At 29.2% G+C, this 24,807-nt stretch overlaps 4 protein-coding genes across 6 annotated transcripts; 1 reads left to right on the top strand and 3 right to left on the bottom strand.

Annotated features, from left to right (window-relative positions):
- Window positions 1–8,716: 8,716 nt before the first annotated feature.
- Window positions 8,717–10,078, bottom strand: LOC108722247 (uncharacterized). The gene is given in 3 exon segments (XM_018447237.1): window positions 8,717–8,882; window positions 9,310–9,472; window positions 9,475–10,078. Coding segments are annotated over 3 exon segments (933 nt in total).
- Window positions 10,079–10,815: 737 nt separating this feature from the next.
- LOC108722246 (uncharacterized) lies at window positions 10,816–12,057 on the bottom strand. The gene has a single exon (XM_018447236.1). It carries the CDS (start codon window positions 12,055–12,057, stop codon window positions 10,816–10,818), a length of 1,242 nt encoding a protein of 413 aa, XP_018302738.1.
- A 3,100-nt stretch (window positions 12,058–15,157) lies between these two features.
- On the top strand, window positions 15,158–17,055 carry Adi1 (acireductone dioxygenase 1). The gene is made up of 4 exons (XM_018447288.1): window positions 15,158–15,439; window positions 16,175–16,294; window positions 16,451–16,630; window positions 16,834–17,055. The coding sequence occupies exons 1-4, from the start codon at window positions 15,317–15,319 to the stop codon at window positions 16,969–16,971; spliced, it is 561 nt and encodes a 186-aa protein (XP_018302790.1). The 5' UTR covers window positions 15,158–15,316; the 3' UTR covers window positions 16,972–17,055.
- A 1,207-nt stretch (window positions 17,056–18,262) lies between these two features.
- Window positions 18,263–24,249, bottom strand: RnrS (ribonucleoside-diphosphate reductase subunit M2). Of its 3 annotated transcripts, none has more exons than XM_018447367.1 (7): window positions 24,030–24,249; window positions 20,799–20,861; window positions 20,500–20,658; window positions 20,097–20,338; window positions 19,036–19,264; window positions 18,732–18,950; window positions 18,263–18,575 (listed from the first exon to the last, which is right to left on the bottom strand). In XM_018447367.1, the coding sequence occupies exons 1-7, from the start codon at window positions 24,090–24,092 to the stop codon at window positions 18,411–18,413; spliced, it is 1,140 nt and encodes a 379-aa protein (XP_018302869.1). In that variant the 5' UTR covers window positions 24,093–24,249; the 3' UTR covers window positions 18,263–18,410. The 3 variants fall into 3 exon arrangements, with proteins under 3 accessions (XP_018302869.1, XP_018302868.1, XP_018302870.1); XM_018447366.1 differs by having other exon boundaries at window positions 20,500–20,685; window positions 24,030–24,246; XM_018447368.1 differs by lacking the exon at window positions 24,030–24,249 and adding an exon at window positions 21,686–21,787 and having other exon boundaries at window positions 20,500–20,685.
- Window positions 24,250–24,807: the final 558 nt, after the last annotated feature.

Below are 24,807 nucleotides of genomic sequence, written 5' to 3'. Positions count from 1 at the left end.
AATTAATATAGTATGTATGATTTTATTAAACCCATAATATACATTAAGAGAAATTTTTTAACTTCTTTTAAACTTAGGATATAATTGCCTTTACTATATTTTTTTAAAACGACATTCTGACGTTTTGTATATAATATTTTCTCAACATTTCAATAAAATTTTATTAAAATTGTCAGACTGCCTTTTTTGGCAAATTGCAAAAAAAATAATAGAAAAAAGATAATAATCAATAATAAAAGATAATAAAATGCATAAATATTCTTTTGATATATAAATAAATCAGTACTAAAGTCGCTTTTATATCAAACTTTTTTTAAACCGAAAAATAAACTATGACAGAAATGGAATTCGATTAAGTTGAATGAATGACAGAGAGGAAAAATGACCAACATATTTGCTATTAAAAATTAAGTTTGAAAAAAGAAGACATTCACTCACCATTCTTTATTTACGATGGATATTGCCTGAAATTCGTATTCAAAGATGCTGTCAATCCACTTATGGATCTCATCAAAGTATTTTTCTATTTCCATACATGGGTTTATATTTTGGATGCGATTAAGCCAAGTATTGTACATATTACCATAGCACGTTTTGCTAACAACAGCATTCATGGAGGACAGAGTTCTGAACAGGATGTAACAAATTGCTTTGTGCTTGTCATTTGTCATGTTCTCTATCACAATTTTGCAGTAATTTATGATTGCGTATAGCAACATTATAAAAGTGCATTTGGGAAAGGTGTCTAAATGTATCAAAACAATTTGTAATACATCGGCGGTGATGCGTATTATATTTTCGTATGCTATCATCTCATTGGCCCAACCAAATTCGTACCAGAATTCGAATGTCAACTCAGACATAAATGCTATGTACTCCCATTCAAAGCTATGCAACATTACGTGACGTATAAAAGCTTCTCGATCAAGACTGAAAGATTGCGCATAACTGCGCAATTTGGGATGGCATTGTGGATCTTTGCGCAATAGTTGGTACACAGGGAAACAACGTTTAGCATATTCTTGCATTATGTTTAGCGTATTCATCTTAGGTTGCACTATCCTCATATCGAGTGGTTCTACATGATTGCAGGCAAAGCATACTAAATCGTATTGACTCCTTGTCAACGTAGTCTGAATGTTCAGATCATTCAACATGTCATTTATAAGCATTATCCATTTATAGATTGCGAACTTTGAAAATGTTGCATTAGATCTCCTAAGCACTGATGCCTTCTTGATTAATACTGCTATTAGTAATACGTAATTAGTTTTGCGTGTGCAGAGTCCTTTTTGCAAGATATTTCGCATATGTGATAATATAATATGTACGCCGTCAAAATGACTATTAATCAGGTAGGGGATACAGAGTTCGTTTATTACATCATCTGCAGTCATCATCTGTAAATTTAGGAATAAAATATTATAATAAAATATTCTAATAAAGTAGAAATTAATAAAAAGTACAAATTACTATTATATATGCATACGTTTCAATAAGTATATTTGAATCACTAACAATACATCAGAATAAGATCATATTCAAATAATACATAAGAAAAGTGATACATTTTTGTTTAACAAATACAAATTTTTATTCCACAGATTTCGATTATTTAAATAACCGACTCAGTCTGCATAATTATTACATAATTTGAATAATACTGCATAATGTAAACGAAATTCATGTAACTCATTACAATATACTTATATGTTAAAAAGTATATATTAAATTATTACGTAAAATATCTATTTTAATATAGAAAGATTTGTATTTTGCAAAAATAATGAATACGGGAAGATTAAGATTAAGCCATAAATTACAGAAAAAAATTGTTCATGAATACTGTAATTTTAGGAGAAAGATATATGCAAAAATATTTTTGACTTTTTAATACTGCAAAACATTTGTTTGATCAATTTTTTCATAAAATTCATTTTCTTGAAGATACGAATGATTTATTAAGGATATTCGATAGATATTTCAAAATAATGAAAAAATTATGAAAACATTACAGATTATCGCATTTAAAAGTAATACAACAAATTTTTTTTAGTCGGTTTCATCATCTGGATCATAAGTTATATATTCCAATAAAAAGTAGTATTTTCTTAATTTATGCTCTAATATTAGAAATGTTTGGACATATATATTATAAAATAAATGATAAAAATCACAATTTTTTAATATAAGTACTTTTATATATTCAAGATTATTTATGTAAAGTTCCATTGAGATACAGAAACTAGTTGTACAGTAAATAAACAAAATATTTATTTGTTCTAAATATTTGTAACTAATTGGTGAATCGCAATGAAACTCTTTGCATAAGTTTTTTTGAATACTCAAAGTACTTATACAAAAAAAAATTAAAAATTTCTGTTATTATTTTTTAAATTTTAGTTTATAATAATAAAAATTATAACAAATGAAATAAATTAGAAAAATGTATTGTTGAATAAGAATAGAATCTTAGAAACACAACTTTTATATGTATATAGTTTGTTTAAAGTATAAATGTATGTGCTATATATACGTCTATCAAACATCCTTAAGTGATCTCCATTCTAATAACAAATAAATAAAAATTACTGCAGATTTTATTAAATTTTATTATGACTAAAAAATAATAAAATTATAGAAATACATCTAAACATCGGATGTGACGTAATCTGGCTTGATATAATGTGAACTTAATAAAATTAATACCCATAATGCTTATTTCATTTACAACATTGTTTATTACCTGATAATCCAATACTTTATTCATAAATGTCCTAAAATTTGTATGCCATGCCATGCGTTGCTGTAAAACTATATTTTTCAGAATGTATGTCAGCACGTTATATTGGTCCTTTTTTAAGCAATAATAGTTTCGTATGAGAAATGCGAACATGTTGCTTTGAAATAAAATACTATTGAATGATTCAATGTTCATCTCATAGAATATTAATTTGTTCAACACATCCCTTGGGTTTAATAGAATAAAGATCAAGAGGACACGGCATCTTTGAGAAATAGTATTCATCATTAATCGTGAATTATTGAATTCTTCAACAAATAAATTTCGCTGTAAGAATGTGTCAAAGGACCTTTCATTATACAGATATTCTAAACAATTGTCGTCAAAATGTCGCTCCATATATTCCAATATTATGCTATGTAAATCATGTTCTTTTAGATGGATCAATATTTTCAGCACTGATACGTATACCTGAATCTTTTCTTTTTTAGTGTGCAGATGTATGAATTTATAATAGAGATATTCGAGTATAACAGAGAAATCATTAAGACTCAAAAATTTTACTCGCTGTCTAATAAAGTCTAATGTATACAAGTCCCACTCTTTATAGCGTTTAATCAGTTCCTTTATACCATGCAATTTGCCTTTGACGATGTCATGGCAGAGTTCTTGAAGAGTTAAAATAGATTCCTCGGATTTAATTGGCCCTATAAGTTGTTTCAGGCAAAGGAACAATTGCTCATTTCCCATCAAAACATAATTCTGTTTCATAAGTTCTCTAAGATCGTGGCATTCCATGATGATAGCACGATGTAGTGAAATCATAGTGTTCTCATCATCAACGATGTTTCTCCAGATTGCATACTCGAAAGAGTCAACGTGCTTGATTTGATTCAGGAGTAGAGTGGCCAATATCTGGTCTAATCTTATTATAATACATTTTACCTCATTTGGTGGAAGCATGTGATAATAATTCGTATGTTCATTGAAGTTGCCATATGTAAGTGTGAACAGTTTCAGTATATTATGATTTTCCGAATAACTTCTTGTTTTGCTATGCATGCACTTCTTAATACAGTGAAGTATATTCTTCACTAAAATACCATGTTGTAAGTACTTCTCCTCGCTGGATGAATTATAAGAAGTAACAAACTTTGAGCTAACAAGTAAATTTAACAATATTTCAAAATACATTATTATTTGGTGAACACATTTCATCACATTTTGTTCTGACAAGGTGCCTAAGTGCAACCATAAGCACTTATTGTATAGTTTATATATTAGAAGGAAAATAAGGCGTCTGGCTCGAGGGATTGCCAATTCATTTATGTGTTTGATCGTTGTCTTCAAGATCTCCGCGCATAGATCCAATGGTATGTGCGTGATCGACTCAATCAGTAAATCCTCGCACTTCGAATACCATATTATCTGTATATATCATATAAATGAAATATATAAAAAATTGATAATTGATTATAAAGAGTATATATATATATATGTATGTATATAGAAAATAATTAAGCGTAGCTATTAATAAAGATTGCGCAAAAAAATGTATAATTTAAGTTAACGCCCAAGAAAAACAAAGAAACACATTATTATTTGTTTATTTCTAAAACTATATGAATTTAATTGATAAAATAAAATAGATGTCTTTTGATATCTTATTATTGTGTTATGTGATATGTCAGAGATATGAAAGAGAGAGACACAGATAATACAATATACCTCGGGTATCTCTGATAATTTTTCACACTGAACTAACACCAACATTCCTTAATTCACACATTGATTTAAAAAAAAAATCAAAATTTTGAAAAGTATTTAATGTTTAATACGTTTATAATGTAACCAGAAAGTTAATGTTATTTATTAATTATTAATATATATATATAATATTTATTGAAATATATGATTGTTATTGAAACCTGTACGAAACCTGTACAAAGAGATAAGGTGATAGAGTAGGCCATATACCGACTGTGTGTCCGTATATCAAGTCTTTCCTAAGAAGGTACTGCGAGGAAAAATTCGTATTCAATAATAAAAAGTTGTAATACATGATGAATAATGGCGAACAGATATAGCTTGTTTCATGAATGTCATCTTCAAAGAATATCTTAATATCGTACATCTTAAGTCGATTTTTTAGAAAATTCTTAATAAATGTTGATATTTCATTAATAGAATACGAGATCTCTTCTCTTTGAGACGACAAATGTTTCAATTGGCCATGTTGTTGTTGCAGCAATGAGAAAATGATTCTTGTAGTCTCAGAAATCCGATGAATCTTTATTTCATTATATTCAATCATACTGATCAAAAATCTAATAAAGTGAATTAAAAAGCAAAAAGACTTTATTAGCTAATTTTAAGTGTAATAAAATATATAAATAGTACTTTGTAAAAACACAAACACATATACACACAATATATACATAAAATATATAATATATTTATATAAATACATAAATATTTAATATTATAATATATATATAATGTTAAAAAAAGCATAACAAAAATAAAATAAAATGCATGAAGATATATGTGACAATATTAAATTTAATATTGTTCTTCTTGTTGATATGTTAATGTTTACTTTTGTAAATATACTTAAAGTAATTATTTAAAATACAAAAGGTAAAATTAAAAGCATAAAAAATTATCTGATTTTAATTAAAATTAAAAATATAATCTTTTTCTTTATTTGGAAGAAATTAGAATAATTTTTTTATAATAATGTATAGTGATGTATAAAAATGCTTTGGTTTAAATAAATAAAATTGTATTGACATAGATAATATAATAACAGTAAGTGTTTATATGCATAATATGATCATATATTATAATAAATATAACGTAAATTTATTATAACATAAGATTATCATAATAATGCATGCAAATTTCGGCTTACCAGAATTGCTTATTTAAGAAATCTTTTTCGTTCAAAATTTACTTCCACAAATAGTCGTCGATAAACATTGTATTTTTCTCGTATACTTCCTTCGGAATTTCTTATCACGGAGAGATATCTACAAATCGATAATTGCTGAATTTCTTACGTCATTTGTCTGATTAAAATTAAAACGCAGAGTCTGATCTTCAGTGTCGTCGGTATTGTTCGGAGTATCGTCAACTTTTATTGCTATTTGACCAAAGCTATGATACATGCCTCGTTTACAAACAACAGCGATCAACGATTGGAACATCACAACCAGTCGTCAGAATTCGTGTTATTGGTTAATCTCGGATAAACTATTTATAAATTGTTATATATTTTAAGACGAGATATGCACCAATTTTTTGAATTTTCATTTATGAACATTCGAATTCATTCGATTCGAAATTGACGACCTCGAGTCTATCTGTATCAATTATTTTTAAAACACATGTAATTGACTTTGAGAGCAACTTGTAATTTCATTTAATGTCGAATCAGTCTGATGGTCGCGATTGACGCAGTAAAACCGAATGTTGAAGTTCTCTTTCTCATATTTAAAAATTTCGTAATAATTTTACGTATCAGACAGCTCGTAATAAATTTTATTTATTCATTGTGCAGAATATTAAAACAAAATAAACATAAGCGCGCGCGCGCATGGTGTGTGTGTGTGTGTGTGTGTGTGTGTGTGTGTGAGAAATGAATTTACGCAACTAATAAGGAGAGATTCACATATGTATTTCACGAATTTTGCTCAGCTTTTGAGTGATTATTCTGGGGCACCAAAAAATAATCCCTGTAAAGCAGTAAATTGTACCTCTGCGTATTTTTCGAGAAAATCATGATTTTAAATGACGATAACGGACAGCTTTCAAACCTGGAGGAATCGATATTTAAAAAACAAGTCATCTTTATATATACATATATATTAAGTACAAAAATTTATAGTTTTTGAGAAAACAGATATTCTTTGATTTCAACCGAAGCTTGAAACACCTCGTGAACGGTTGCCACTCGTAAAGCGGCAGAAGTTGGTGCAGATAGTACGGTGTTATCCTATACTTGGATTATGTGCTTATACATTCGTGTTCACCGAAGCTGTATATTTTTCTAATTTTAAATAATTTCAAATATTTCATTTACGTTTAAACAAAGAGTAAAGAGGTTTGAAAGCGATCCGTCATCGTGACCGAAAATCACGGTTTTCTCGAAAAATACGTAGAGGTGCAATTATTATTGCTTTACAAAGATTATTATTTTATGTCCCAGAATAACCATGCAAAAGTTAATCAAAATCCGTGAAATACGTATGTGAGTTTGTTCTTGTATTATGCAAATCATTAATATATGCGCAGATTTTGTATATTGTCCGGTGTGCTGTATCACTTACATTCTTACATGTCTAATTACAGCATATGCATGTTTTTCTTTCTTTTCTTTTTAATATATGTTGCTTATATTGAATACAAAAGTATGCAGTGCAATGAAAAATGGATCTTAAATCGATGAAAACGAAAGGGACTAGAATACAATGACACTCTTGATAGCTTGTGGAATAGATTAATTAAAAAATTTCGGTTTTATATCTCTATGTTTTAAAAGTAGAATTGTCTTTAATGACATGTCGGAAATATGAGGTGCTGTAGAATTCATTTTATAAACTATTTTATCATATTTTACTTGCATTATTGTTGTGTACTTGCATATAATTATACGTTATAAACTTATAAATATTTTTTTAGTACTATATATTTTTTTAATGTTCAATCGATTATGCGAGTAATTGTATATGTACATATATGTATACACATATGTTAATGGTAGATAATATAATTTTTCTTGCGTTATCAAAATCATATTATCTAATATTAGATATATATAATGAGAGAAACATTTTTCCAAGTGAAAAAAATTCTTATAAAAATATTTTTAATGTGTAATTAAAAATATTTAGTTTTAAGTAATTAAGTCGTAAGTATATTACTTTGTATATTTAAATTTTTTACATTTAAATAATAATTTTATAAATTAATGATCTAATATTAGTATTAATCTTAAATGAATTATTTTCTAAGAGTAAAAAATAAGATTATCTTAAATATAAAAATAATCTAATAAAAATATAAAAATAAGAATAAATGTTTTCTAAAATAAAAAGAAAGCAAATAATAAATTTAAAATTATATCTATGACATATCTAAAAAAATATATCTATGACATATATTTTATATTATATGCACATTATTCATTCTACGAGAAATAAACTTTTTATTGAATACAATAATTTTTTTAATGAAATATGTGTAACACGTACCTAGCATAAAATACATGACTCATTAAGTATATTCCGTTTTGTACTTACAAGCATCATTTGTCCTGTTTATTCCCAGTAATCAAGAACGGATTATAATAGATTAAAATTTTTACGCGCGCGCGCGCGCGTATTTTAAGTTTAATTAAATCCAATTTGAATAAGAAAAATTGTTTTTTATTCAATTGTATTTAACTGAATTCAATTAGATTGAAAAACTGCTTTTCCTATTCAGAATTTTGAATTGAGCAGTGTTCATGATGCACAGAAAAAGCTGATATTATTTTTAGGTTAAAAGGCGTAAAAATGTGCTTCATGCAATTCCTATAAATGAATAAAAATGCATTGAACATTGAGGGAATTCATTTTTATTCGCCAATACACATTGCTGAAAATCTGAATCTATTTCAATTCAATTCGTTCTTATTTATTGGGAAGATGATTTTTACATATTTCATATAAAGAAGGAAAAGCATCATTATAAAATTTATTAAATGTATCAATATAAAAAAATAAGATATATATGCAGTTTAGAGAAGCCCTCCCCAATGACTTTAACCTTGACATATATTGTCAAGGTCATTGGGGAGCTCCCCTAAACTGCATAATTATCATATATTTTAATTACAACATTGTTAAAGAACAGTAATGATTTATCTGATAAAAGTATCTCAAAAAATATGTCATGTACAATTTTCTATACTTCATTAAAATTAATCTATTATTCCGGACACAAATTGTGCAGTAATTGCTCATAATAATAATGATGATGAAACTCTGTGGGTATCTTGATGCATTCACATATGAACAAATATGCCTTATACATCGCTGCAATTTTATTCCTAATGAAACTTTGACGTTTGCAATACGGACATTTATCACAAGTGCTGTAACATATCACGTACACATATTACACATTTTATTTTTTCTATACATATCTTCATAATAATTTTATATATTTTTTATTATTCTGTCTCTCTGTACGCGTGTATACACATATGTACGCACATCTATCTATAATATATATGTATATGTGTATAATGTATATTCTACTCGAATATGTATCTGTATATTTTTTAACTAGTATGTGTGTCACTTTTTTTTAAATAATCAACAGCGTTAAGTACACATTACATGTAAAATATTAAAATATCAAAAATATTAAAAAAGTAAGATAATGATAAAATATATCTGTGGATGCGCGCGCATCGACATACACACATATATATATACACATATATACGCAATAAAGATTTTTATAATTAAAAATCAAGTTCATTTCACAAAAGAAAGAAAACATTGTTATTTATTTACCAGTCTATTAGAGATACTGTACAAGGCACGCGTCCATGGATGAGTGCATAAATCCATTCGGAGGTTTCATAATATTTGTCTGTCAGATAAGATAGATCTTCATCACAAATATGCTTGAGCAAGAAGTCATATATAAGTTTATAGCGCGTCTCATCGACTACATATTTTTCAGCAGGATGCGGCGAACTTCTTCCTGGTTATCGGGTATAAAACTTTCAATTCTTTTGGAGAAGTCTACGATGGAGTGTAATAACATAATAAATGTATTTTTTGAAAACGATTCTATATATATCAAGGCAATCTGCAACGCCTCGGCGTTGATATGCATTATGTTCTCATAAGCTATTCTCTCGTTGGCCCAACCTAAATGGTGAAAGAAGTTCAATGACAAAGAGACCCCATATATCTCGTTCTCCATTTTAAAGCAATACAACATCATGTGACGAATAAAAGCCTGTCGATCAAGCTTGAAAGATTGCACATAATTGCGCAATTTAAAATGGCATCGCGGATCCGTGCGCAATCGTCGATGCATAATGAAGCAACGTTTCTCATATTCCTGGATTATTTTTAATGTATCTATAATATTTGGAAACAGATTTTTCATCTCAAGAGGCTCTATGACATATGAGTGTATTACATAGCACCATTCAATTGGCAATGCATTGATCATGTGCAAAATCCATAATATGCTATTTATAATGTTTTCTCGATCATGCGCCATGACTTTTGAAAAAGTTTTGCTGCCTCTCCTTAGCACTGACGTCATCTTCAACAATGCTATTGTTAACCGTATAAAATCAGTTCTGTACGTGAAAAGTCTTCTTTTCACGATACTATACGTATGTAATAATATAATTATTATAGTATTAGTCTTTTCTAAACAATTACGAACTAAGTAGATAATATAAAGTTCGTTAATTATATCGTCTGTCGTGATCATCTATAAAAAAATTTAGAAGAAATTAATATGGAATTTTAACAAAATGAAAATTAACAAAAAACATTACAATTATTATTATAACGTATGTTCAAATCAGCATTAATCGTAAGTATATTCGGATAAAACTTTATTTGAATAACGAAAAGAAAAATGCTTCGAAATTTATTCTTGATTAACAAATATGAATTTTTATTCAATAGATTTCGATTATTTAAAAATTTAAATAACTGAACTTTACAAAAATAAATTATTTACATAAATATTTCGTGATTTGAGGAGAAAAATATAATATATGTAGTAATCTTTTTTAATTTCTAAAATTACAAAATGCTTTCTTGGTCAAGTTCTTTAAATATATCGTTTTCTTAAAAACAACTTTAATTTGTTTGAAATATCCCTATTCTGTTGTATTGATGAAAAATATAGAAAAATTTATACATTATACTATGAATAAAGAATAGTAAGCGTAAGATCGAATTTTATCAAATCTACTAAAAATTTAGCTAGCTCTATAATGGTTACTTCATCCCTTCTTGGCAATGTAAAGCTGAAGTAATAAAATTCTATTCTATAATGGTTATTTCATTTATAGCATGGTATATCACCTGATAGCTTAACACATTATCCATAAAATCTATAAAACGGGTACATAATATTATGCGCTGTACGAAAAGCATGTCCTTCAGTATGTACATCAATACGTTGCACTGACCGCTCCTTAAAGTGTAATATGATCGCACTAAAGACATATTCTTTTCGAACAGAAAATCATTGGAGAATTCAATGTCTATTTCATACATCACAAATTTACTTAAAACATCCTTCGGGTTTAATAGAATAAAGATTAAGAGTGTACGCAATTCTTGGGTTCTAACTAAATCAGTCATTTCGCAAGAAGAAATAAATGAAGATCCCTCTATGAATGCTGTGAAGCATTTTTCATTGTACAAACTCTCTAAAGGATTGTCGTCAAAGTGATACTCCACATAATTTTGTACAACAGAATGCAAGTCTTTCACTGTTAACTGAAGCAATATTCTCAATACTGACACATACACCCGATATTTTTCTGCATTAGTATGCAGATATGCGAATATATAATGAATATATTCAAGTATAACGAAAACATCGTAAATTCTCAACAATTCTATGTTTTCGTTGATAAAATCCAATATAGACAAATCCCATTCTTTATAGCGTTTAATCACTTCCCTCATACCATGCAATCTACCATCTGCGATTTTACGACAGAGTTCTTGAAGAGTTAAAACAGATTCCTTGGATTTTCTTGGACTTACAAGTCGCTCCAGATAGAGGAACAATTCCTCGTTTGCCACGAAAAATTCATTCTGCTTCACAAACTCTATAAAGTAATGGCATTCCATGACGATATCTTGTTGTAGTGATATTGTAGTAGTTTCATCATCAATGGTGTTTTCCCAAACTATGTATTCGGAAGGTTCAATATGTTTGATCTGATTTATAAGCAAATTAGTCAGTTTTTGATCTAATTTTGTTATAATGGATTTTACTTCGCCGACAGGAAGCATGTGATAATAATTCGTGTTTTCATTAAAATTGCCGTACGTAAGTGTGAATGATGCTGCTAGATTACAATTTTTCCAGAAATTTTCAATTTTGCTATGCATGCACTTCCTTATATAGTGAAGCATATTCTTCACTAAAATACCATGTTGCAAGTACTTTTCATCGATACATGATGCACGAGAAGTAACAAACATAGGATTGACGAGGAAGTCTAATAATTTGTCAAAATATGTTATTAATTGATGAACGCGTTCCATCACATTTTGTTCTGATAGTGTACCTAAGTGCAACCATAAACATTTATAATACACCTTGTAGATCAGAAGAAAAACAAGCCGTCTGGCTCGTGGAAATTGTAATTCGTTTATGTGTTTGATCGTTGTTTCTAAAATTTGCACACACAGATCCAATGGTATATGCACAAGCGATTCAACTAATAAGTCCTCGCACTTTAAATGCCATATGATCTGTATATGGATTACATAAATAAAATATATTAATAATAAAATACATTAACATATATGTATAAAATTAAATAAAATATATTAACAATTATATAATTTCATGAATAATAACATAAAATATGCAGTAATGATTTACGTGTTAAGATAAATACATATACATATAAATGTATCAAACAGCAATACACATTAAAAGCAAGCGTGGAAGAATCTTCAAAATTCAACTTTAAAATTTTTAATGGAAATTCCTACTTTTTATTCAATATTCTTGTAGCTGACATCAAGGTTTTTCAAAATATGATTGTAGTGTTTTGAAAAGGTCTTGATGTCAATATCACTAGAAGAATATTGAATAAAAAGCGGACGTTTCCATTTAAAATTTTAAAGTTAACTGTGAGAGCTCCTCCACATTCGTGCTCCAAGTCAAATCGGTATCATTGTTTGATGCATTTGTTGAAATCCTGCAACTTTGTGAAACTTTTCTAATAAATAATAAATAATTATCAATATGGCTCAATCAGAATAAATCAATAGTTAAAAGAAAGGGCTACGAGCCAGTTATAATTTTTAGAGGTTTTTCTAATAAACCAATAATTTCTTAAGTAATTAGCTGTTCTGGAACTTTTGGCATGCACAAACACATACACATATGTATAACCGTGTTACCTTTTTATATATGTGCATAGAAATATATAATGAATCTAAAATTGCTTTTGTCTTTAGTAGTATTCAACACAATTTTTTTCTTATCGTCATAGAAACTAAATAAGTAGGTATTTAAATTAACACACAACAAAAAATATATTATATAATTCCATCATCTCGTAAACCATAGAATTCAATAATGAAATAAATGACATCTTTTTCGTAATGATATCAATGTTTTACATGCTACGTCAAAATTATGCTAATAGAAAACTACAGATGATATAATACTTTTAATGTGTGTGTATTCCTCAAATTTTTTATCAGTATCAACTGCACCAATATTAAAACCCAACCAACTACATTCCACATGCATTGATTTAAATAAAAGTAACAAATTAAATATAGTATTAAAAAATATTCAATATATGATAGATATATATATTTAATATATTCATGTTCAATACATCTATAGTGCAATCAATAAATTATTTATTAAACATTATTAATCCTTGTTAATATATAATGTTTTATTACTAATATATTATTAATCCTTATTAAAATATACAATACGTATTATTACTTATATATGAATCACCTGTATGAAGAGATAAAGTGAAAGAGTGGGCCATAAACCGACCTTGTGGCCGAATCTCGTGTCCTTCCTAAGAAGGTGCTGCGAAGAAAAATTTGTATTCAACAACAAATAGTTGTAACATATGGCCATTACTGGAATACTTTTCCTTATTTCAAGATTACAACTGTCTTCAGTAAATATCTTAATATTATATAACTTGAATCTTAGATTGCTTTCTAAAATTTTGACTTTTTTGATAATAGCTGTTATTATTTTGTCAATGGAATGCGAGGTCTTCTTTGTACGAGACGAGAGAAGTTTCAGTTGTCCATATTTCTCTTGTTGCGATAATATTAATAACATACTTTCAAAAAACTGATACGAAGTTGAATCCATCTTGAGCAAAAACTTGAAAAAATATTTAAAAAATAGACATTTTAGTAGAGAGAGCTCTTAAATATAATAACATAAACAGCACTATATATAAAATATGTAAGTATAAAATAATTACTGCGTAATTACATATTATCCCCGTAGAAAAAATAACATGTGAGTCGAAATTTTTCAAATATGTACGATATGTGCGGATCTAAATACATTGATCTTTTAAAAAAGAGGAAGAAGCTGATAATAAGAAGAGGATGATAGTATGTTTCGATTTCGGCTATATCAAAACAGAATAGTATTTTCGCTTTTAATTTTATATATTATAAATAACTTTTAAAATAATTTTTAAAAGAATAAAATCGGTTATTAGAACAAAATTATCAGAAGGAAAAAATGCTAAAACTGATTCTTTTCTCTCTACAGAATATTCAAATGATAATAAATAAATAATATAACAGCATTAAATAGTAAATATGAATTTATAGCATAAAAATTCTACATAATGTAGCACGCATAAAGAATGACCGAAAAAAATGTGGTTTTTTGCTCGTTTTTGTGCACACAGTTCAGTCACAAAATCGGAGGCCCAAAAACGGTTGATTTTTTTCTGTCACTTTTAATTGACTTACCAAGATTTTGTCTTTAACAATCCTTTCTTATTTAAAGTTTGTCTCTTTTAAATTATCGATGAAGGTGATAAACATTGTTATTCTTCGTATTTCTCGGAAGTCGCATCGAGGACTGCGGTCCACTTGACGCTATAAACGCTTTGAAGCGTTTGAGCGACCAATCAGAACAAAGAATTTTACGAATTGACTAACTCCGGATCTACAATAGGGTTTTAAGCCTTAAGCCATAAGAAATGGGCGAATCACAGTCGATTATTTCCCTCGAATTTGACTGTAATTGGTCAATTTCTTACAACTTAAGGCTTAAAACACCTATTGTAGATCCGGACTAATCAAAGAATGCTTCGAAGTGTTTGTAGCGTCAAGTGGACCGCAGCCTATGGCCGATATTTCATGTGTCGTACGACAGGCTTTTCAAGCCTGTTGATTGGCTGTAGAACAGAGAAATCCGAAAATCTGTCTGTCCTGCAGCCAATCAACAGGCTTGAAAAGCTTTGTCGTACGACACATGAAATATCGGGTTCAGGCTGCGTTCCACTTAACGCTCGTAACGCTCGCGAGTATCGTTTGTCCTTGTTTAACATTTGATAAACGACAAAGATGAAATGATTCCACGAGCATTGTGAGCGTTAAGTGGAACGCAGCCTTTATCTCCTTATTGTTGATGGTTCTCCTTATCGCTGATAATTGATAAATTGCTTACGTCATAACAATCTGGTTAAAATGCAGAAATCCGATCGCCAGTGTCATTGAGTGTCATCGTTGTTCGGACTATTCGGAATAACGTCGATTTTTGTTATTATTCGAACGAGAGACTATGGTACGCGTCTGGTATATGGACAGCAGCGATGCTGATCAAAGATTGGAACACCATAGGCAACCGCCAGAATATGTTTCGCTAGATAGCCTGTTCGCCGCAACGGGCGTGGAATATTTTGAGGTTAGAAATATGCCGATTTTTAAGATCGTTTGTTGCGAATGTTCGATTTTACCCGATGGTATCCTTTCACTATAATGGTATTAACAATTATGCCGTCTCGTGCTCGATTGAGCTGTGTATTTTGAAAATACATTGACAAAATAATACATAATTACTGCCAATCTCGATATCCATTATTCAATCATGATCAGCTGATATTGGAGCCGAATGTTGATATTAATGTTGAATTTAATGTGTATATACATATTCATAATAACATAATATTTTCTATATTGTTAAATGCTAAAACGTCACTTCCATTCTCGCATATATTATATTATATAACATGTGTTATATAACATATGTTATAACATGTCCATACATCTCTTTTTCTTTCCAAAAGATATGTACTTAATGTACATGTACTCTGTACTGCTCTTTATTAGCCTTTAGCTTTAGATTGAATCCAAAAAGTACAACTAAAAATAAATATAAGACAGATCTAATTATTTATGTAATTTTCTTCAGTTATAAGTTTACAAACCTTCGTTATTTGTCATATTATTATTTAGTATTTAATGTTATTTTAATATCCGTACGTACTATTATAATACATACTATTTTAATAAAAATGGAAATATAAATTTTGTAAAAAAAATAACGTGCATGTTTATAGCAAATGGAATTTTACGAGTAACTTAAATTTATTGTATCATATTATATTATATTTGTTATTATATACAATCTATTTTACAGATAAATCATCCAAATTATGAGGTAGATGCTACTTTGAAAGAATTACGTGAGAAACGCAGTTATACATATGAAGATGAGTTAATATGTTCCAAAGAATGCTTAGAAAATTATGAAGAGAAGGTATAAAAGATATATTATCTGTATTTTTAGAATCGTAATTATTATTCGTTATAAAAAAATATCAAGATTTTTAATTGATGTTTCTATATATATAGCGCACGTTTCTTCAATACCTTTAATTATATTAATGTCCCTCTATCCGAATTTGATTTTTAGTTAAAAATCTTCTTCACCGAACATCTTCATACCGATGAGGAGATACGACTAGTTCTGGGTGGTTCGGGCTATTTCGACGTACGGGACAAGGATGATCAATGGATCCGGATTAAAGTGACGGCCGGCGATCTATTAATCATACCCAGTGGGATTTATCATCGTTTCACTCTAGACACTAATGTAAGAATATTTACAAATGCTTACAAATTTTTTTCATATGTGATCCTTTGACATATATTTTATTTCTTTTCTTCTGTCAATCTTTGTTTAAATGTCTAAAGAAATGTTCTTTTTCTATTTAACAAATCTCTAATATATTCAGAGTAAATTTAAAATAAATCTCTATATAATAAATGGATCTCTAATTTCTAAGAAACTTTTAGAATTACATAAGAGCAAAGAGATATTTTGTGGGAGAGCCAGTTTGGTTGCCATATAATAGACCAGCCGAGAACATGGAATGCCGCAAGCAGTACCTTAATAAACTGCAAAAAGGTTTCGAAGTACCTTTACCTTGCTAATCCCATAACATATTGCTACACGTGAGCTTCTGCGAGAAAGTATATTTTTTATATCTATCTATTCTATTGAACATTATATGTGAAGTTACCAATTTATATTTTACCATATTTGAATATTTTATATACATATAACCATGGGGCCTACAATTTAACACCAATTTCGAACTAATCTACAGATCTGACAAGATCTTTTCGGTTTTTTGGGAGACGGTGATTAGATAAAAATCGTATTCTGATCGTATTAGAATCTTTCGAAAGCAGATGCACATCTCTGCCACAATTATAACGTTAAATATATGTATATACATAAGTAATGTTATACAACCATGATAATCTAAATTCTAAATGACCAAGTGTAAAAACAGCAGCTGTACACACAATTACTTTTTTGACATATTAACATTGTAGATATATTTATCTTTAAATAAAACATTGTTTTAATTTTTCCATATTTCAATTCCTATGTATAGTACTTTTCTCTTTTCCATCTTTTTGTTTTCAAAATCATTTTTTCTAGATTCTTTAAAATAATCATAACAGTTTAAAGAAAGCTTTATTTCTTAATTAATTTTATTGCCACATAGTTGTTTACATACATGCAAAGACTTATCTACTATACAAATACTATTTTAAGCAGCAGCTTTAAGTTTTAAAGTAATCTCTAATAAGTAAGACTATTTATATATAATTATTTATTCAAAATTATGTAGTCTTTTTTTCGATGTCATCAGTAAGATTTTATAACAGAACAGTTAACATGACAAAAACTTTTATCATAATATCAATACCTAACTGTTCAATTAATTCGTTCAATTATAAAATCGCAATCAAATCGTAAAAAGATATTTTCCGAAAGTGTCACAAAATATCATGGTTAATTTTTTTCTTATATAATAAATTAGAATTCGTTTTATAATTAATATTCTGTACACATACACACACATTTAAGATTTGAGCAAACGCAGTTTGCTGCTCAAAAGTTTGTTAAATAATTCGACGGCATCATGAAAAAATATCTTTTAGAAGAATTATTTTTTTATAAAAGTTTTTCCGTTTATCAATTACAATAGGAATTAAATATAAAAAATTACATTAATAATTTCATAAATTAAAGTTATACTATTTTGAAACACATAATACTTATAAAATAGCATTTTGGAAATTATAACTGAAAATTATTGTAATTGATGCGTAAAAATATATAAAAATACATTTACATTATCTTTCTTACTGATGCCGTCAATTTACAATATATTCTATAAACACTGTACAAACATTTTTTCGTCTCGCGAATATTTGTCAAAAATTTTTTTCTTAAAGTTTATCATTATTATAAAATTATTTCAAAGTCGCGGAATTACCAATGTCCTTTTTCGCCATCGAGGAGTACATACATTTTTTGTTTGTTATATACTATTTGTATATTCAAACTTTTTACATTAAAACTTTGCACCAAACACCACACCTGACGTGCTCTTCTTTTTAGAATCTTCCTCCATGACTCCGAACTTCTTGTACTCGCCCACTTTTTTCTCGAAGAAATTTGTTTTACCCATCATAGAGATAAAATCCATGAACGAGAACGGATTCTCCGAATTGTAAACCTAAATAATTATCACAATATTTTATATCTCTTAATAAATCAAGTTAAAATAAGATTAAAAATTTTATTACGAAATTATCAGTATCATTTATGTAAAATAAAAACATTAGAAAATATTAAAATAAAAAATAAAATCGTAAATTCTTTTATACATTACCTTTTCAAATCCTAATGCAACGAATAATCTGTCCGCGACGAATTCGATGTATTTACACATCCATTCGCAATTCATTCCTATCAGTTCAACCGGTAACGCTTGCGTCAAAAATTCCTTTTCAATTTCTACGGCATCCATTACAATTGATTTCACACGCTCAAATGATGGCTTTTGTACGATGTGTTTAAACATTAAACAGGCGAAATCGCAGTGTAATCCCTGTAAAGTAAACGATAAATATAAAATTTATTAAATAAAAATTGAATAACCTACAGATATAAAAAAATAAAACTAATTTACTGACTTCGTCTCGCGAGATGAGTTCGTTGCTGAAGGTGAGACCTGGCATGACTCCTCGTTTCTTCAGCCAAAAAATGGCTGCAAAACTGCCACTGAAGAAGATACCCTCGACTGCCGCAAATGCGACTACACGTTCAGGAAACGTAGCGCTCTCATGATTGATCCAGTTTAATGCCCAATTAGCCTTCTTCCCCACACAAGGAAGTGTCTCAATCGCATTAAATAAGAAATCTCTGGAAATAAAAATCATCAATGTAATTTCAGTAATAATATACTTAAAACATAAATATAAATTTAGTATAAATATAAAAATAATACGTAAGCTAAAGTAAATGAATTATTCTATTTTATGAAAGTAATTTGCAAATTATATACAATTTGAAAATACATATAAAGTGGCCAAAAAGTATCAGACTGGCTAAATACCTTGAAAACAAAACATTTGAGAAAAAAATATTTTATATAAAAGTAGTAAGGTTTCATCAAATGCATTAAACAGCAATATTTATTTTGAACGGAGGTATGAGCTTCAAAAGTCAACTTTAAAATTTTTAATGGTAACTTCTATTATTCAATATTCTTAGTTAACATTGAGATCTTCTCAAAATACTACAACAAAATTTCTTTTGGTTAAATACTTTTCCAGATATGGATTGATAAAATTCAGGTATCGCTGATTATTAGATTTTTTTTATACTTGTGCTCAAGGTTAAATGGGTGTCAATTGATATGGGCCTCCTCTGGAGACGAGATTTCGAAACAATAATTTTTCCGGAAATTAGATTGTTAACCTAATATCCAACTCCCAACCTGGGGAATCGATGCATATATCTATCGATATATGGGATCTATAGTTTTTAACATCGGTTCCGAACGACGGTAACAAATATACTCAGTGATTTTGCCTTCAGAAAGGTGGCGATCAAATTAAATTTTTGTGTTCTGAATGAATTTGAACCCTGAATCTTTGGCACAGAAAGCAGCTGCGCTACATTCTACACCACAATCGCCACAGTAATACTACATATATAAATGTGAAAAAATGTATGTCAAATATATTCTTACTTTTCTTTTGGATCAGAAATATAAGTTTCAATGAGCAAAGAATACATCTCAGAATGAATATTTTCTATGGCAATTTGAAAGCCATAGAAACAACGTGCTTCGGGAATTTTCACCTCCTGACTGAATCTCTCAATCAGATTTTCATTAACGATACCATCAGAAGCGGCAAAGAATGCTAAGACATGAGAGATAAAGTATTTCTCGTCGGAATTTAGCTTTTCATTCCAGTCCTTCTTGTCTTGCTGTAAAAATTACAAGAATTCATTGTTAGGAATACAAAATATTTATTAAAGTCTACTTCTATTTTTAAATTTTTTAATTATTGAGCTATTCAATACGTTAAGTTTTCAAGCTGTATATTTTTATATCTTAAAAAAATATATTATAGCTTAAGAGCTTATACCTTATGAAGGGATACTTCTTCTATGGTCCAAAAAGAGGCTACGGCTTTTTTATACATATCCCAGATATCAGGATACTGAATAGGAAAAATTACAAAACGGTTTGGGCCTTCTTGGAGCAGTGGTTCCAGTTCTGGATTGAAATCTTCCTTTAGTTGTACCTTTCGTACGGCTTTTGTCTTGACAAGCTACAAATATATTGCTTTTATTAAAACCATGTTCTGATATACATAGTAAATATTAAAAATCTATAAAACGTATCACAAGAAGTAAAACTGGTATATAAGTAAGATGTACCTACCCCATTTTTCAAACCATGATCCTGAGATATAGTTGGAGAAATGCATGATTTCTTTGGTGATGTCTGCAAAAAAAAAAATACTGTTGATTGAAATTGAAATGAAATACAATATAATATAAATTTTTATAAGAAAATACAATAAAGAAATAGTTTTATGTCTCCACTACATTATTGTATATATATATATATATATATAAATTATATCATTAACAGGAAACATTATCACATTTTATGAATCACTTTATCGATTCAATTATTAATGTTAATGTAAATGTACTGTATCTAAACCAATATGTTATAATTAAAACAATTCTTTTCCACAATTGAATGAAATACAAAGAAAATCTTGATATAGAGAACAGGATTGCATTATTTCATGCAAAAAATAGAAAACACTTCTAAACAGACATTGTTTCGATATAAATTTCTTGCTATTTGTCTCTTGCCTTTTTGATCAAGAAGGTAAGAAACAAACAGCAAGAAACAGGAAACAAAGAGCATATTGTAGAATTAGTCTTATTCTTAACATAAAAACAGGCAACAAAATAATGAATAAAATTCTGTCTCAATATCTTATACTCTTATACTAAGAAATATTTTGAATTAAATTATTCAAATATTTATTTCAAGTTAGCTATCGCGTGGACTTTAAATTGTGTAATTTGTAAAACGAACAAATCCAAGTATGTACATTTATCTGAAAATTCTAGAAGAATTTATTGAGTTCATCCTGATTATATATAGCTGTCCCTTTATACATAAATATATTTCTTGTATTTAACGAGTAAGAAGCGTTTAGGAAAATTGCAAAAATATTCATAACCTAGAGAAGTATCCAGAAAAAGTGGAAAAATTCTGTCAACGAGAATAACGCAACGAATTTTTACCTCTTCATTCATCTTAGGTTACTGACGACGAACATAATAACATCGAATATAAAATTGTAAATATATTTAATAATAAAACATTCTGATTAAAGTCACTGGACATTCTAAGCTCTATGTTAAATATATAAGCACACATATACAGATACTCCATATATATAGCTAAATACGCACAAGTTAAATGCATTCGTCACCGTGTGAGACTGAGACGTCGTGTCTCGACAAAGTGTTTTCACGCAATTATTCTCGTGTTACTACCACTCCGTCATCATGCTAATGATTTCTGTGTTTTTCGAAACACGTACTTTTCACGCATTTGCAAAATTCTTGTTTCCTATCGTGTTAATGAACGGCGAAGATTTACGTTTCGCGCAGCATATGTCCGAAAACATAACCACTGTTGAAAAGCAGAAAAGAGCCTATTCCATGTATGGCGGAGAAGAGAATTGCGATTAGAAATTATGATTCTGCTTGCGGAAAATGTAGGAGACACATATATAAAATATAAATATAAATACATTAATCTTCAATTCTCTAGACATTTTTTCTTATTGTTAGAGGAACTATTACTTCGAATTGGTCAGAATATATTATTGAAAATGATTTGAGGTAAAAGATTTTAGAAAACAGGAGAAAGAAAAAGGAAAGATTTTGAAGATATTATGTCGCAGTTAAAATATAAAAAAAAAATAGATGCATGACTGTGAAATGAAATATATACAGGATGTTCCATTTAGAATTCATTTTAATAACACATTGACCAATTATACATATTCCACGTTTTCTACACGAATCATAATTCTTAGAAAATAATCCTATATCGCAATAAATATATATATATATATATATACCCAGTAAGCAAAATGTCAGAACGTCAGCAGACTGACAGCGGATTGATCAGGAAATGTCAGTAAATTGACCTCATTTAAGGTCGCATTCCACTTCCATTTTGTTGACAGTATCTCTGTTAAACATTCTATGTGAACAGATTGATAGCAGAAATCGAACAGAACACTTGTTGACATTCTATGTAGCAGATTGGCAATAGAATCCGAGCAAGATCTGCATAATACAGATTAACGACAGAAATCAAGCAGATTCCGCTGTTTTTTAGGTATTAAGATTGTAATATTACTCTGAAAAAATTTTATTAATAAATTAAATATATTTTACATATTAAACCTTAAATATAAATACATATATATCATATTATTCTATTATATTTATATTATATTACAGAACAGGATCTACTCAATTTCTGTCGTCAGTCTGCCATCAGATTGTGTGCATAGATCCTGCTTGGTTTCTGCTGCCAATCTGCTGTCAGATTCTGTAAGCAGGTTCTGTTTAATTTCTGCTGACATAGAATGTTAAGGCTAATTCTACAATGTGCTTTTTGTTTCCTGTTTCTTGCTGTTTGTCTCTTACCTTCTTGATCAAAAAGGCAAGAGACAAACAGAGACAAACAGCAAGAAACAGGAAATAAAGAGTACATTGTAGAATTAGGCTAACAGATGTTGTCGACAAAACGGAAGCAGAATGCGACCTCAGATGAGTCTGCTAATATTCCTTGATCAAATCTGTTACCATTCTGTCGATATTCTGCTAACATTTTGTTACAAAACAGTCTCTGTTTGAAATTTGTTGCCTTTCGGGTATCAGAAATCTTATAACAGACTCTGCTCAAACTCTGTCTTTGCAAGCTTGGATAACCGGTTATATATATATATATATATATACGTATATATAAGAGAAAAAATGATTTAACATTATTTTAATTGAAAATGATTTTATTAATTTGTAACATTATTAATGAAACAAATATGTCATGCTCTTGTTTTAATTGTTTGGTTCATTGACATTAGCTGTTAATGAATTAATAAGACTATTTTCAATTAAAATAATACTGCTGACATTTTTTTTAGTGCAAATATATATATATCTATATATATCTCTATATCTATAAAACAGACTGATATATGGAAGTAAGATTGCTAATCTAAATAATTGCTATATGTAAACATCCATATATCAATTATTTTAATTCAATTATCACCAGGAATTTCACTCATCTACCGCATGCTCGTTCCATTTCAAAGAAACGCAGTTGTTTCTTGCGTCTTAAACCACATAAAACGTCACATGTGTGCGTAAGAAGCAAAAAAGGATCCTACAACTCAAATTTTTCCACTCACGCTATTTGGCAATAATGAAGATACAGAGCTGCGTGGCAAAACTGACAATAAAATATTCGATCTGGAAAAATAGGGACAGAAAAAGCTGTGTAATGGAGAGAGCTTCGGTGGCCCAAGGAAGGAACGAGGGAAAAAGAGACAAGCGGACTTACGTGTAACGACACATCCTCCAGGTGTTTGCGGACGTTTTCTTTCGTGGATTCGTGCAATGCCATCGTTATCGAGATGTTCTCAGTTCACGATTTCAATTGGATTCCGATGCACGGCAACCACGGCGACAGCGATGGACGAAGACGACGACGTACAACGACGATAACGAACGACGCCAGGAACCGTTCTAATGAACGGAGCAGGAAACACTGGCACTTTACGCGGGCAAAATTATCTCGACTGTGTCGCGATCAGTCGTGATTGGCTTCCCGTGCCGGCGTTTCGCGCCCAAACTGCCGCCCGCCAATCAGCTGATCGGGCCTTGCCGCCAAATTCAGCTGACTCTCACATTATCCATCCTTTTCCCTCTTCCAGCGCATTTCTCGGCCGAAAATATTTCCAGATGAATTTCTCGCGGTTGGTCAGGATTGCACAAGATGGTTCGTCGAATAGAATATTTTCCGCGACTCTCGACGACGTCGGTGGTTTCCCGCGCGTTTTAATGAGACTGCGCGGTGAGCTTTGAATCATCGGAGAAGGGAGATTATTCTTGTGATAGCTATAATAAAATATAACTTGAATGGAAGTTATGTAACTGTAAATTCATTTGGATAAATGTCACGACTGTTGGACAGATGGCTTTTTTTCTTTTCTTTATGTTATATGGCCTCGTCCTTATATATTTAGAGTTTATTCTGGGTCTATGGGCGGTATTCATAATCCGTTGTTATTTCAAGATCGTCTTAAGTTGACTATGAATAGTCGCCTTATATAGACTAC

Source organism: Mycetomoellerius zeteki, unplaced genomic scaffold (genome assembly GCF_001594055.1).
Source record: "Mycetomoellerius zeteki isolate Tzet28-1 unplaced genomic scaffold, Tzet1.0 scaffold20, whole genome shotgun sequence".
NCBI lineage: Eukaryota > Metazoa > Arthropoda > Insecta > Hymenoptera > Formicidae > Mycetomoellerius > Mycetomoellerius zeteki.
Note: the sequence above shows the minus strand (reverse complement) of the source record. Positions and strands in the feature narration are given on the sequence as shown.

Coding starts and splice junctions, on each gene's coding strand:
- LOC108722246 (XM_018447236.1), bottom strand. CDS start 12,057: ATGGAACGCGTTCATCAATTAATAACATATTTTGACAAATTATTAGAC.
- Adi1 (XM_018447288.1), top strand. CDS start 15,317: ATGGTACGCGTCTGGTATATGGACAGCAGCGATGCTGATCAAAGATTG. Junction 15,440..16,174: donor CGGGCGTGGAATATTTTGAG/GTTAGAAATATG, acceptor TCTATTTTACAG/ATAAATCATCCAAATTATGA. Junction 16,295..16,450: donor TAGAAAATTATGAAGAGAAG/GTATAAAAGATA, acceptor TTTGATTTTTAG/TTAAAAATCTTCTTCACCGA.
- RnrS (XM_018447366.1), bottom strand. CDS start 24,092: ATGGCATTGCACGAATCCACGAAAGAAAACGTCCGCAAACACCTGGAG. Junction 20,686..20,798: donor ATCATGGTTTGAAAAATGGG/GTAGGTACATCT, acceptor ATATATTTGTAG/CTTGTCAAGACAAAAGCCGT. Junction 20,339..20,499: donor AAGAAGTATCCCTTCATAAG/GTATAAGCTCTT, acceptor TAATTTTTACAG/CAAGACAAGAAGGACTGGAA.